This window comes from Parambassis ranga, chromosome 9 (genome assembly GCF_900634625.1).
Source record: "Parambassis ranga chromosome 9, fParRan2.1, whole genome shotgun sequence".
Classification (NCBI taxonomy): domain Eukaryota; kingdom Metazoa; phylum Chordata; class Actinopteri; family Ambassidae; genus Parambassis; species Parambassis ranga.
In genome coordinates this window covers 3259602-3275545 of record NC_041030.1, presented here as the reverse complement: position 1 = coordinate 3275545, position 15944 = coordinate 3259602, and the positions used below count along the sequence as shown (strand labels likewise).

The window sequence follows — 15944 nt, the reverse complement described above, 5'->3', positions numbered from 1 at the left end:
ATCTGTTATTACTTTACATATAAATTATGTATGACAAAGCTTTAATGGAAAATTACACTTCTCTATTTACAGCTTACTAAAGTCGGAGGCCAGGTGACATCAGGCCCGCACTCCCCAGTTTTGGGTTTTAGTGCAGGTCATCATTAGCTGGCCGACCTGAAAGTTGAACCCTGACCCCACCCTCCCTCTCTCTCTCTCCGGGGGACACAGCTGAGACAAACTGGTCAAATCTTGAGCCTTGAAGTAACTGAACAGTGAACGGAAATCATTCTGAAGTTAGACATAGAAAAATGAAATACAGATTGATTTTGTGTGCGAGTGTGAACATGCATACTGTGCCGAACATAACAGAGCAAATGAGACACAGGAGGAGGGAAGTGGAGGGTAAAAAGCAAACAGACATTACAGTTACACTGATGGTCTCAATGACTTCCCTCACGCTGCCTTGAGTCCACCCTGGGGTCTCTGAAGTGCCTCGTTAAGCACAGGAACACGGACTCAATTACTCTGGGCACTGCTTGGTGTTATGTTGGTTGGCTGGGTGGATGGTTCTGTCTGAGCCTGGGCCGCCACCCCCACCCCGCCCTCTCCTTTCCACCCGGAGCCTCTCCAAGGCCCCTGCCGTGCAGTGCAGCAGCATGTGAGCCCTCTGTGCTCCAAGTGATAGAGTCAAGCTGTTCCTGCTGAGCGGAGGTCAGGGTCCTTCAGTCAGCACCTCAGCCCTGAACAGAGCACACAGGAATCCCTCTTCCCTCCCTACCCGGGTCTGGCCCTCCTTCTCTCTCTCCTCCGGCCTGGATCCAAATAAACCTGGTAGCTCTCTTTCTCTTTTTCATCTCTCCATCTCCTGGCACGCTGTCACTCCGCTCATCAGAATCATTAATCAGACTGGGCAGATTAGACTTCAAATAAAAATAAACTACACCCAGCAGCCTCCTCTTAGGTCCCTCAATTTCTGTAGCAGACCTCTTCATTGACAGCCCTCCTCCTCCTCCTCCCTCCTCATCTACTTAATAAACCCAAGATGTCCATCCAGTACACGCAGCAGGTTGAACATTTGAGTACTTTGGCACACTGTGGGGGTCCATTACTGCTTTATTGATATAAACAACTTACCTTATCTTTAAGGGTGATGACTCTTGAGGCTAACCTGCCATCCGTGTAAATACACAACAGATAACCCTTATCAGTTTGGCACCAATAACGTCAGCCTGCTTCATCCAAAAGCACATATCTTTTATAGGGATTAAAGGGATTAAATGTGCAACCTGAATGTATTCAGGCTCATGTTTTATCCAGTGAATACTTCATCCTATCCTCTATTCTTGGTTCACTAAAAATAGGAGAACTGGAGGGCAACAGTGCCACCTTTGGGTGAAGCTGAGAAGTACAGCTGTCTTATCAATAGATAGGGTTCTCTGTGTCTAATTGCATTCAGCTTTTGACACCACATGTAAGTAGCCACACTGTATTCTTTGCATGCATGTGGTCAGGGAAGGGCACTGAGGAGAAGGAAAGTGTCAGCTGGATCTTAAACAAACTGGGACTCCATAGCTCAGGTCTTTGCTGGCTGACTGACAGGCTCCCCGCCGACTATTTGTGTGTGTCCATGGGAAATGGAGCAGTGTCGCTGCGGCGACGGCCCTGGGGCTATCCATCAGTGTCATGGTGGGGTGGGTGTATGGTATGTGTCACCTCCAAGACTAATGGACGGGAAGTACAGCCAGAGAAACAACAATATTTGCAGAATATATATTCAGAAGAACGTTCGGGCCCAACAAACGTTTTCTCGTACGGTTTCAAGAAAACCCTGAGCGCAGGGTTTAATCCTGATTGATGAGCCTGTTTATTTAAAAGACTCTGCTCCAGTGGCAAGGCTCTAACCTGATCTATAGCTGTGTGCTTTTACAGCATACACACAACATGTGTGTAAATAAAAAACAGCCTCAATTATCACATGACTTGTCAGTGATATTAACCTGCGCAGCCATTGACGGCCTGTAACGAGACCCTTATGGACAGGAGGTGTAAGAAAAATCCCACTGAGCAAAGTGAAACTGCGGTACATAGAAATGGAGAAGAGAGAGAGCAGAACAAACCCAGGCTAACCTACACCCTGTGTGCTCGCTTTGTGTTCAGAGGCCGAGGTGCTTAACCTCAGCAGCCGGTGACTGTGGCGTCCAAGCCGGAGCGCTTTGTGATGTTCATCTTCACCACTTCCTCTGCACATGTAGGATGGATTCCAACTGTCTGCAACAAGTGAGAATATGTTGCTCCACACCTAAAACACACACACAAAATTGTATTGCTTTTACTCACATTGAAATCATGTCACACTATTCAGTCAAGTGAAGACCACAGGGAGGAAAAGTATTTTTGTTCCTTTGTTAGCAGAGTGAGATAACACATTTCTTATCATAAGGCGCAGACTGAAGTGTTGAGCATGGAAAAAGAAGCACAGCCAAATCTTACCAAAGCATTATACTGACCATGAAAGAGTTAAAAACACATTCTTTCTTGTGTGGTACAAATGCAATCATACTTACTGGAAGCCCAAAGCAAATCCCTGCGTGACTTCTCCAGCATTTGGCCCAGTGAAGTGCAGACCCAGGATTCTCTGATCACCACCCTGCTCACATATCACCTGAGGGAGGGGTCACAACAATAAGCCAAGAAGTCATATTTCTCAACCCAAACATTAGCTTATAGGACAATATTTTTTCTATTTGGTTGATATAAGAGGACAATCATAGGCTCAGCTGAGACACCAGGCCCCAGACGGCCGGATTGTCTAATTGTTAGCTTACTGAGAATGTTTAATTTCTCGAGTTATAAAAATGTTTGTGCTTTGTGTGCAGTTGGAGGCAGAGAGGCTTCTCTCTTTGCATAAAGATGTGAATAAAGACAAAATATTCAAAATACCAATAAAAAGTCTGGACCTACCTTTATGTAACACTGGCTTGCATCACGCTCTGCGATTGTGAATTCTAGAGGCTTGTAGAAAGCATGATAGACCTGCTCAGACATAAACACAGGGGGGACATTGAATAAACAGTAGAATAGAATATTATGTGTTTTGCCTGCAGCCAATCTGCACATTACAGCAACTTAAAATTCTCCTGTCTGTCCTTGCTTTAACAAAGAAAGATTACTGCAAACAAAAACTATAATGAGGAAATTCCAGCAGCAATAGGAGTCTTGTTTACATTTGTACAGTGATTGCATTTGCTTTTGTGTAACAGCAAACACAAAAAAGTGACCAAAACTGATTCATTTTTCATTTCCAAAAAAAAAAACCCCACAATGGACAAAACTAATTAATAAACAAATATAGAAGAGAAATAAAAATAAGGTCAGAGCTTTAGACATTGAACAGTATTTTGTGTTTTGATTCATTAAAAAGCACTAATTTTTACCCACACTGTCTGAAACCTGAACAGCAATCCTAAATTCTTACAGAGATGTGCATGTAGTGCATTTCATTTTGCAGCCGAACGTGCCGACACAAGTTGTGAGGGCTGCGCAGCTGTCGGGGGGCCGGTACGGACGCTCCCTCCTCAGATCTCGGCGCGCCTATCATCACCCTATACACACCTCAATCAGGCCTCTTGCTCGCCTGTCGCTCAAAGCCAGGAGCACCGGCCCGCCGCCTAAACCGTTTGTGGACGGCAGCGTGCAGGTGTTAGGCTGGCATCTGGCACAGTGTGCATGTATGCAAGCAGGTAAAATATGGAGCCACTTGCTGTTGCATTGTATCTGTGTGTCAGTGTCTGCTTAGGTGTTATTTGACATTGTAGATTTTCAAGCAGGTTGATGGGCACACATGACACTGGCTGTGTGTAGCATGCAGTGGTTTATGCAGAAAATGCTACAGCAAACAGTCGCTTCAATGGTTTTTACATTTTTACAGTGTGTAACTCATGCATGAAATTAATGGGTTAATTCGTTTATTCAACAGTCAAATATACTTCCATAGCTGCGGTTTTGTTTGGGAATGCTTTTGAATATTTTTATTTACCAACAGGGGCTGGTCTATCAAAGGACTCTTTATCTGTCCATATTTATTTAAAGTTAAATAATCATATCATATTGCTAACATCACTGTATATTCTTTTGCATTTTATATTAGTATGTTTATATGTATATACTGTATCTTACCTCTGCCGTCGCAACAATGCAATTTCCCCATTGTGGGACAAAATCTTAATCCTAATCTTAATACTACAAGCTGTGCTTTAACATAGTGCAAGCATCAAGTAGGGAGCAGCTTCAGCAGGAGCATGTTTTGCATCATGAGTTATTTAATTATTTTGTTGGATTCTGTGGTGGATGTAAGGAGAGCTTTTGACTTAATAATACTTAATACTAGAAATCATTTACGATGATTTATGGCTTAGCTCACAGCAACAATTCTTACCTCTATGCCATCTTTTCCATGCCTCTTCTCTGCCTCTTCCTCAGACAGACCGACACAGGCGTACTCCAGAGGAGTGAACACTGTGGTGGGCACCTGTCAAAGATGAATAAAAATGATTCCATCCTCTTAGTGTGTGTCATTTATAAACAACCTTAGAATATTGTTTTCACATACACAGCTACTTCACTTTCAATGATGAGAGGTGAGCTCCAAATGCATCAGAGGAATACTAACAAACCCAAGCCAAAACTTTCATTAAGAATTGTTGAAGGATGAATAAGTAATCTTAGGATGATGGGAAAAATACAAAGGAAAATACTAGTATATTGTGTATTGAATCAATGCAGAGATGATGAGCGCTCTGAGGCGAAACATATGAGACCCCAACCACAAACCAGTGAAAATGGTCATAATATAAAAGCATAAAACAATAGAAGGAGACCTGTGGCCTGTGTGTGTGTCTTACGTTGTCATAGTTCATGAGCTCAGTGCTGTTTGCAGCCAGTCTGCGGGCGAGGAGTTTTCCTGCTTTAATTGCCGTCGGAGTCAGTTCAGGACGACCCTAAACAAAACAAATTTGAATTTATTTTTGTTTGCCACTCACACCATTTTTACATACTTAATTACGGAAATGTTAAAACCTTGTTTGGAAATAGTGTAAAACATTGAAGTACTCAAGACCGGACAGACCACAACTGACAAAAGTGCAAAAAACATTTAAACTGTCCGCTTCTCTGCATCTGTGTTTTTGCCTTTATTGCTTTGGATGTGTGCCAAAGCAGACAAACATAGTCATGGACACACACACACACACACACACACACAACTGAGCTGTGCAGGAAACAGTAGGGCTGCGGGGCAATTCTGAAGACATGACTTAAACCTGTTAAATCACCACCACACATCCTGTTGTCCTAAAACATCTCCTGCATGTATATGCACTGTGCTTTGGCATTCCTGTAACTGTTTACACACCAGACAGCATGCGTCACTATAAAGCATTTCTGCCGGACAAATTGCACGATATATCAACCATCCAGCTTTTGAAATAAAGGTGAAAAAGTGCTCTGCTGCTGTGCGAAGCTGACAGACAGATTGGGGCGAAGCACACCCTCATCAAAGCAGGCTGTCAATCAAAAACATGCTCCACAAGTGTGTGTGTGTGTGTCATGAGGCCTGGGAGGCAGGAAGGAAGCGCACAGCTGGCTGCGGTGAAAAAACAACTGACATTTCATGCAGCAGGTATAACTAGTATTTACGCAGTTGGTTAAGCTTGGAACACACAGTGCTAATTCCAGTGGCTTTGTGCAACTTAATATTTAGCTCATAACCAATTCATAGAAGAAAATGCATTTATTAATGCAAATGTACAAATAAATAGTGTATATCGTCAGAACAGCGCCTATTAAAATGAGTCATGATGTGAATATAAAAAAAACATAACACACATTTCACACATGACACATTTCTGGGCCAGCTCTTCGAATGGTGAAAAACATTTACAGTCAGTAGGATGGGTGTGGACTTCCAGCAACGTCGGCTTGTTGTGTTGATTTTTTTACAGTTTAAATGAAGACTAATTATTATGTGTGAGTGTTTTTCCACTTGTGAATGTTATCGGGGGAGGCTGTTGCTGTCAGTGTGGCATCTGTTGACAGTCCCTACCTCACTGATGTCACCGAAAGCAAAGATGTTTGGCACGGAGGTAGATTCGTCGGCGCCTACAACTATTTTGCCCGTCTTCTTGTTGAGTTTCACGCCAAGCTTGTCGAGGCCGAGGGCTTTGGTTTCGGGAGCTCTACCTGGGACGAAGAGGAGACAAGAACCATACAGCACTATGAACATCAAACATTTTGCCAACAGTTTTATGTAGCAAACGATATCATTGTAATAACTGTAAACTGAATATCTCTGAGTGTTAGAGTGTTGTTAGCACAAATACTAAAAGCAACATTATTGTGGGTGACTCTTAAGTTAGTGAACAACATCTGGTCAGCTGAGAGAGAAGCAGGAGAAGAGCGGCTGGGAATGAGTATTCCGTTGACCCCCTGGGGCACCCCAAGGTGCGATTCCTGACACTTCCATGGGGAAAACTGACTGATGCTGTCGACACTGAGTCTCCATGGTGATGGAGCATGGACCATGTGCCCCCCCCCCCTCCTCCCTCCTCCTACAAAATAGCTCCTCACAACCTGCCTGGGTAGCATAATAAACACCCAGCCCTGAGGTACCCATGTAGATGCTATCGGACAGCAAAAATAACAAACCCCCGAGACCCTTTTTCCTGACTGGAGCCGAAGAACAACGTCCTCCCCTCTTCGCAGACCAGGGGGTGCGGGTGGGGGGGCTACAGGGACCTGTCTGCTGCTCCACAGCATGTGTGGCTCAATGGGATAGAGAGCACAGAGAAGGAGGAGAGAGGGGAAGTTAGGCAGTCATTACTAAATCCCCAAAGCAGGACCTCCAAATATTTTCTTGTCTTGTGAGACCAAAACACTGGAATACATGTCATTCTTTAGCTGGTGTAATCTTTTATGCAGTGTAAATAAGGTATGTTATTGCTCACACAGTGCGTTTTCTATTTCTTATTTTTGCATATACATAGCAGGAATATATGGAGCCTTAAGTAGCATTTGTAAATATACAGATAATTTATAATGCTTTATTATTCAGATATAGATATTATAGTGAGTTGTTACAACACAAAACCTTCATTAGTGCCCTACTGTCTGACTGACAAGTATAGACTTAAATATCTGGCCTTCCTGTGGCCACTCCAGTCACTGCTATACTCCAGCTCCATTGTGTGACGACGACACAACAACATCAGAGTGGCTGATAAGAGACTGGAGCTTGGACATGCTCACACACTACAGCCGCACAAGTGGCAAATCTTAACAAAGCCTGTTGTGACATTAAGAGGAAGCCTCCAGACTGCTAGGCTAATTAGCCACAACAAATGTCCACAAGTTAAAATGAGAGCTGGATGCTTATCTGATCACTCAAAATGAACAAAGACAAAAGAGAGAAAGTAATGTGACGGGAGATTGTTATTGTTGGGAGATCATACGGAATGCCGAAAACTGGCCGTTTCATTTCAAGCCAAAAAAGGTTTTAAGATGTAAATTGATACAGTGCTTATTAGCGCAGGCAGGAAACGTGCAGCTTCGTTGAATAAGAAAAGAGCTTAATGTAAAACTCGATGCAACTATTTTATAGTCAATATCACAGTGGAGACAGCCCAGTTCAAAGTGTGTGAGGATTCATGAAAGGTGACATCATGTGTGCACCAGACTTTAAAAACATTGAACTGAAATCTTATAATAGAGATGTGTTGTTGGAATCCGTTGCCTGCACTCACACTCAATAAATCAAATTAGCAAGGCTTTGAAGGGTTAAATTTCCAATATATTTTTGTTCAGGTTTCTTGTTCAATCATTCAGCAGCTAACAGAAAGCTGTTACAGCTGTTGTTTTGGGTCATAGCCAAGCAACACTATGTATGTTTGGAACATTGCTTTGAATCCCTTAAAGCTCAACAATGTGTTGTCCATCAGACACTGACTCACTGACTCACAGAGCACCACACCTAAATTTGACAGTAACAAAAACATTCAGTGACAATATGCATCTTTGGTGACTTCAAATACCATTCCACAATTACAACTGTCATTCATCCAGAGTTCAGCAGACAGATTGAGGCCATCCCGCACCTTATAAAATTGAGACAGCCATATGTCATCTAAAAATGGGAAGTGTGTTTAAATGACATCCTTGAGCACTGCAGAGGGCAATACGGAGGAAGACTAATGTGCTCACTGTCTGTACGCAGACAGGAAATGTGGAAATGTTCTGTTTCCTGGTGTGTTTCTGCGGGTACACCTGGACAGGGGAGCGGCCATGAGGTCAGGAAGGAGCAGGGGAAAGGTGGAGGGAGACATAGTCATTGAGAAGGATGTGGTAGACAGTGGTGATACTGTCCCCCCCATTCCCCTCTGGCCTTTAATAACTCCACAGAGGCCTGGGACTCTAGTGTAAGGCCACAGTAAAAGGGAAATGGCCTTGTACTCATAACTCCTGCATCCACACATCAAAGAGCAGAGGCCACATTGTTACTGGTTCTCTGTATGGGAACAAAAGCAGTCAGTGATACACATGTAGCACTCACAAAGGTTTAAGAAACTGCTACAATTATTTTGACAATTTCTGGAAGCTTTTTAAGTGTTGAAGGAGCTGTAAATGTTGTGGTGTTAAATATTTTACTGCAGAACATGTAAAAGGCTAAAAACACGCACAAAAATAATTAAGGCGCACTGTGAATAACGGCCAAAACAGTCCGAATATCCCCCTCTAACGTACATAGGAAACATGAGGAACTCAACATCTCATGCATGTCGAGACATCTGATGTATACACTCAATGCAAATGTCATTCTCACTATGACGATGTGGGAATTCAGCCACGGGAGGGGGAAAAAAAAAACAAAAAAAAACACTCGTAATCTCAGCTGTGGGGTCACGTACATCCTTGTCGCTGTCACACGCTTTGAGCAAAGGGACCCTCTCCACCTCACGCAAACACTCTCAAATAAAGCAAAAAGCTTTTAGTCAGGTTTTCGGAAGCAAAGTGTTGCCTTTGAAAATGTTCAACACAAACAAAGCGATGGCTGTGGACCTGACGGATGTTCCTTCTATTGTTACTAATAATGCTGGTGGAATGGGAGAAGTGGAATTATAGAACAGAGACTGAATAGATGAGGAGGAGGATGAGGACTGCTAGAAATGGAAGGCAGAGGGCTGTGGATAGCGATGGCAGTGACAGATGCGGGGTTGGTTTCCGCAGGGCTGGCATAGGCAGGAAGACCCGGAGAGATAGAACAAAGAGGGGAACGTGGTGACCCTGTGTCTGGGTGCATCCTGCCCTGTCCTACCCTTCTCTAACCAGAGAGCCAGCAGTGGGTGATTAACACTTCCCCTGGCAATTCCCATCACTCAGGCTTTATTACTTTGTTTTCAGCCTTGATTCGTCTGATATCTGCTGACTCTGCACTCTATTGAGGATGACAGTGCAATTGGTGGCAGAGTGAATAGCGTTTAACTGCAGAGATCAAGCCAAGTGTCGAGTCACTGGAAACATGTTCAGAGGCATATACTCACCAACTGCCCATAACACAGAGTTGTAGGTGTCTTTATGCTCGTTGCCTGTCTGGGTGTCGGTCCAGGTGACCTGCAAATCTCCTGAGGGGAGTCTGTCCACTCTCTTTGGGGCACACTGCCATGCAAACTTAGTCCCATAGGCCTCCATGTAGTCCGTCACCAGAGCAGCCATTTGCTGCATGAACCAGAAGAGAGTATCCACCTTTCAAACACCACACAAATCACTATCGGGAGTTCCTTAATCATGCAGTCCAGGATGCAATACCTGATCAAAACCCCGGAGGGCGATGCTACGAACCATCACTGTGGTGTCCAGGCCAATGCCTGTAAGGAAACCTGCACACTCCAAACCCACATCTGAGTAACATCAGGTTGAGGATCACAGTGTTGATTTGGAAATAGTGTGCCAATAGCTTGTATATATGAGATTAAGACTTATTCAGAATTCGAATTATTATTCTTGATGCCAATGTTATTTATATTTATATTAACTTAAAGATGTGTGTATTGTTTCATATACCTTTGACAGTGACAGGGTAGGAAAAGGATACAGCTGGATCCAACCACAAGTCTGCAAAACACAAATAACAAAAAGCTCTTAACAAAACTAACAATCCAATAAGCTACATTTTATTATTTGTGGAGAAAACTTTAGCCAAATAAAACAAAGCAAATCCTGAGCTAAAAGCTAAAAATGTTTACTCTAAATCCTAGAATTAGAGAGGTGATGACTTACAAAACGTCATAACCTCACAGCTGAAGAGGTGTGAAGGAAATACAGAAAACACGGACAGTAAAAACTATACGTGTGTGTGGTCCAAGTGAATCATAGCTGTAAATCCAGCCATAAGATCTGTGGCGTTGAGGAGGGCTAATTGCTAGCATTTAGGCTAATCCCTGCGGATGGGGTGTGCCATGTTCAAGGCTCAAGTCCACACATCAGCCTGCTGAGTGAAGCCCGTCAACCAGCCTGGATGAGGCCCTTTTCAGCTCCAAAACAAGCCTTCTTTCCTTTAGGTCTGTTCCACCTGACAGCTCGGGCTGCCTGCGGCACATCCTGCCCTTGTCCACACACTAACACTAACCAGTAAAAGCCCCAGTGCCCATTTTCCCCATGTCTGTGTAATGCACAGCTGCACTTAGCATGCATTGTGAAGTGGCTTAAGGAAGATTAGGCACAGAGCTTTAGCTTGATTCTACACTTTCATCACTGAGGAGCTGTCTCCTTCCCCCTCACCCTTCCTCCTCTATGTTGACTGTATGATAGACTGGGCAAGACTCTCACCTGTTTTTTTGTAGCTAAAATATGAGGAGGATAGGAGTCTTTTCAACAACAGTGCCATTTAGGGAGATGTAGACAGAACGCCATTTATTGTACTTAGCTTGGCAAAATAAATACCTTAAGCATGTACAATGTACCCTCTGAATCACCGACATAAAGGAATCAAATGTCTCAAATGAAGGGAATGCAAGAATGTGTGGGTAATGTCTCCCACAACATTCACATCCAGCTTAGAGTAACAAATTGGACATGGTGCCACCCAGCAATCAGAAACATTACAAACTCTTGAGGCTTGGCTTCTGAGAGCAGAGTGTAAAGAAGAGCTTTGGCCAAGGTCTCTCTACAGCCACGACTCCTGAAGAAGGTTTGTTATTGCCTGCTTGTAGCTGCCTGTTAACCTTGGGCAGTTCTTCAAAGGCTCAGCACTGATAAACACTAGATTCAGACTCCCTTGAGTTTCTGTCCAACATGTGTGTTGATACTGTTTCAAAGATTTGAGTATATACTTTCTTCAAATGCTGCTTATGTTTTCAGAAAGCATTTAAATTTAACATGACAGTGTGACAAGAGGAATGCAGACGTTATTAAAATTGATCTAGTAGTAGTCTGGTCCTTGGATCAGTATTAAGAGTTCTGCTGGCACGTGCTCACCGTTTCCGTTTTCTCTTGATTGCATGATGATGATGGGAGCCTGCTCTGGACTCTGGCCTTGAAGACAAATCTATCATTTAGGTGTGTGTGTGTGTGTGTGTTCCTAGGTCCATTAGACACCTATCACCCCCTCCTAGGGCAACCTTTGGGCCTCACCTGCACAGCAGATAACACAGCATCTTCTCTGGCTAAAAGTGTGTGTATGCGGTGTGTGTGGATTCTGAGGAAAAGCTAATGCTAATGTACAGCTAACAGCTGTCTGCCTGCAGGGATGAAGGGGGGCCCTGCAAAGCATCACACTCTAACATGAAAGTACTTCCTGCACTCAAGTGGTCTTTAAGAGAGGATAATTCAGCTCATACACAATGGTTACAGTGTGCACTTTATTTCCGATAAATGATAGTGTGTTGCCACCAAGTGGACAAAGTTGCAAAGCCTCCATGATAGTTTCAATATACATAACACTGATTATCCTATCAGTAATAATGCAGTAAGATAATGCAGTAAAATGCAAACAAATACACACAACTAGCAATCAGCAAATTATTATTAAAACCTAGATTTAAAATATTTATAATTGAAAACAGATAACTCCTCAGACAAGCTGGACTCATATGGAGCTTAAATATCGGAGTAATTATTTCCGCTTCTCTTTCACCGTGAAGCAAACAACCTCCACAGTCCAGGTATACCCACAACCACTAGTCACCATCTGCATGATGTGCCAAGAGAAAACATCAGGGAAGGACCAATTAACCAGGTGATGACAGGAGCTAAATGGCTGGATTAAAGGGCTTGTTCTGTATAGGTCAGGATGCACACCGCTAATCTGAATCATGAGGCGAGGACAGGCTGACAGGAAGGGAGAAAAACAAACTGCATGTCGTTGATGAATGATTACAGTGCGTGACAACGGGATGTGCAGTGTCAGCGAGTGAGGTGGTGCCGTGAATAGAGTGAGGCAGTAATACCGGAGAGGTCGGAGGTTCTGTTTCCTTTGTAGCGAACTGAGACAGTGACCACACTACTGCCACTGATTGGTTGACATAATGCGTGAATACATGTGTGTGTGAGTAGGTGTTTTGAGGAAAAAAAAAAAGAAAGAGTCCTTACGTTTTTCCAGGCGACTTTTTCAACCAAAATATGTCGTCACTGGTGATGCCGTGCTCCATCGCTCCCGGGATCTGAAATACAGTTAAAGGCAATGAACAACACCTCCGTCTGTCAGTCAACACTTCTATCAATAATGTTAAACCTCTCTAAAACATGACATTTTCCAAAATACATTATATAATTTCAGTGGCTTTAGTGTCACACTGACAGAAAGTGAATGAGATTTACATTTGTGGGGTACTTGGGCCGTCCACCTGTGGCGATCACGATATTCTTGGCAGTCAGGATCGTCTGTAGGAGAGAGGAAGGGAATGTGAAGTAACAGCTATATCCTTCAAAAAACAAGGAAATGTCAAATGAGAGCAAGTGGTCTCCACAGTATTCTGCATTAAGGTGATGATGGAAAGACTTTCAAATCACTCAAACAGCTTTTTTAGTATGTATGGAGCAGTGAAAGAAACAAAAAACAACTTTTGCAATTCACAATCAACAACAGGAATGGTGATTAAATAAAGGGGCAAAATTGAAATATTCTAAAGAAACAAGTTGCATTTCACATGTTTTCAAAAGTACATTTCAATTCAGTTGGGTTTAATTACAGTTTACCTCTTTCCCTGCTTTACTCAATCCTTTAACTGTGTGTTCATCCATCAGACTTCCTCTGAGGTTCAGATATTTCACCTTCCTGCACAAAAGAAAACAGATTTACATTGTTGTGGATTTGCTTGAAGCCACGGTGGTTATTAATATTATTGAACTCTACTGTGCACTACACTTGGAGTTTAATCTGCTTAGATGCACACTGTTATGTATGTTTAATTAATAGTGCAGGCAGACTGCATGGTGAGTTGTTGTTGATGTTGTTTTTATAGATCAGTATCACACAAACACCTGCAGAGTCAGATTATACTGCAGGAATGGTTCAGCAGTTTCCATGGATTGCAAAATCAATTTTAATTTGATTAAATGTCAAAAATGGTTCCTTATTTGAGACTGAATTTGACTTTAATTTACATTCAAAAATGAGGTTTGCTGTGGTTGAGAGGGGATTATAATTTAAAAACACCTGTGAAATATCCTGTACATTTCATTAGACAGTGGGAGTAAGACTATCAACTCAAACTGTTACTCACATCAGTAGAGTGTAATTTCTTGCAGGAAATCAATCCTAATGTTTATAATCACAAACACCATATGCAATCATTTATAATTTGCATTTGAAATTGTAGCTTTGCTCTGAAGTTAATAATGTGTTTCTGCTGTTGCCAAATCAGCTTTTTAATAGTTTATATACACAAAAATCCAAGTCCAAGCAAATGATCTCATTGGATTGAAACTAAGTTGTAGGTTAAACTGGGGCACATTCACTCAGAGGTTAACACCTGTTTGCCCTCCAGCCAGCCACTCTATCAACATGTGGTGGCTGACGATCAATCCTTCAGCTGAGTACCGTGTGTAACAGAAATGTACAGCCTTCAGCAATATCATGCCATGAAAATCAGCAAAAGGTAAGAAAAAAAAACAGGCTGGGGTGTAAATATTTATCCTCTGAAAGTATTTAATGAAAAAGAATTGAAAACGATTCAATGATACATGGAGAGATTAAGAGCAACATGGTAAGTGGGTAAGATGTCAGTCATAGCCACTTACCATGTCAGAAATCATGAAACTCGATCTAAAGGTACACTGATTTATTTATTTATTTTTTTAAATAACACTGGCAAGTTGACTGAAATTCTGCTGATAATAAGATGTCACTCACTTGTCCTGGAGCTGAACTCTGTGACCCCAGTTGAGAGACCTGACGTGATTTTGAACAGCTGCTGCCATGGTGGGCCTAGAAAGGATACACGAGAACATGCTCTCCACGTGATCAGTGAGCAGACAATAGGTAAATTAAAACAGGCAAAAGCTGACTAATTACACATTGGATGCTTATTTAATTTATTTACTATTTATTAAGTTTACAATTTAATTAGCATATTTGAAAATATGCCCCTCTGGCTGAGGGACATGCTCATGTTATTTTTATTCATACACATGAATATTAACAATAAATACAGTGAGCTAGAAGAACAAACAAAGAAGAGAAGAGCAACTCAAACATGTCGACTTAAAAGTAACTTCTATAGTCTTACTGTAATGGCATCACTAGATGGTGCTGTTCAGCTACTTATGCTCTGTGTTCACAGCATTTAAGCATGAGGGTAACTATAGCCTGTAAAATGAGAAAACAGTAAGCAGCAGTTAACCTACCAATCATGGCAGACTGTCCCTGAGATCTGCCAGCCATACTTCTTAGCATCTTTAACTGCAGCGCCAAGTAGAGCAGCTTGATGCATGAGCTTCTTAGGAATGCAGCCAACATTAACACAGGTGCCACCGAGACCCCACTTTGTACCTGTTTATTAAACACATTTTACAATTAACCATAATCTGTAATGCATCCTATCTCTGGTTCTACGTTTTGTGACAAAGCATGTTCTATAAAATGTATTTTACCTTTTGCAGATGGCTCCACATAATCTAAAACTGCAACTCTCTGTCCAAGTTGTGCCGCTGTAAAATGTGGATGTATTGTTAGTGTGTCATTCTAGATGATCAGAGAATAGCAGGGAAAAGATCTCACCTTCTTTAGAGCAGGCGAGGCCTCCTGAACCTCCACCGATAACCACCAGGTCATAGTCATACTTCCCTGTGTGAGAATATTAGGTTCAACTTGAACGAATAGACTTAAATATTTCGGAAAGCACTCTGTGCTTTAGCATAGAACACAACTGGGAACACCACGATGATTTCTTCAAAGTACATAGACCTGTAGCAAATGGCTGCCACATCTATTCAAGCATAGACGCCACACCACCCACCTGCGTATTAGCTAAAGTTAACAAACAAAGGTCTTTAAACTACTCAGCATCTCTGTCTGTAATAAAACTCTTACGGCACTAAACGTTTTTTTTCAGTCTCGGATACAAAGCACACACTTACATATATCGATAGGTTACAGAAGCTAGCTAAAACAGATCAAAACAATCACAAGATTCAGAATTCAACGCAGCAATAGAGGCTTAAATGAGTTGTTTGGAGACACAAACGATTCAAACAAACCTCACCGAGGTCAGTTCTTACTGTCGACTCTCGCAGATACAAAGACATTAACATTACCTGTCAGGTTTCTTGTAAAAACACGAAAATGTATAGTCCTTCTCCACCGGTGTCTGCCTCTACAGAGGGCAGCCATGTTGTTATTATGAAAGGACCCAAGATGAGACGATGGTGGCCAAAGACATGCCTGACAAAAAAACACAAGGTCGTTGCATAACTTT

At 42.3% G+C, this 15944-nt stretch overlaps 1 protein-coding gene across 1 annotated transcript; it reads right to left on the bottom strand.

Moving 5' to 3' along the window:
- txnrd2.2 (thioredoxin reductase 2, tandem duplicate 2) lies at positions 1-15865 on the bottom strand. The gene is made up of 17 exons (XM_028414584.1): positions 15784-15865; positions 15248-15313; positions 15121-15177; positions 14875-15019; positions 14381-14455; positions 13225-13303; positions 12847-12909; positions 12619-12689; positions 10124-10143; positions 9838-9929; positions 9573-9747; positions 6083-6219; positions 4884-4979; positions 4418-4510; positions 2944-3015; positions 2547-2644; positions 1-2281 (listed from the first exon to the last, which is right to left on the bottom strand). Exons 1-17 carry the CDS (start codon positions 15857-15859, stop codon positions 2158-2160), a joined length of 1539 nt encoding a protein of 512 aa, XP_028270385.1. The 5' UTR covers positions 15860-15865; the 3' UTR covers positions 1-2157.
- Between the last annotated feature and the right edge of the window lie 79 nt (positions 15866-15944).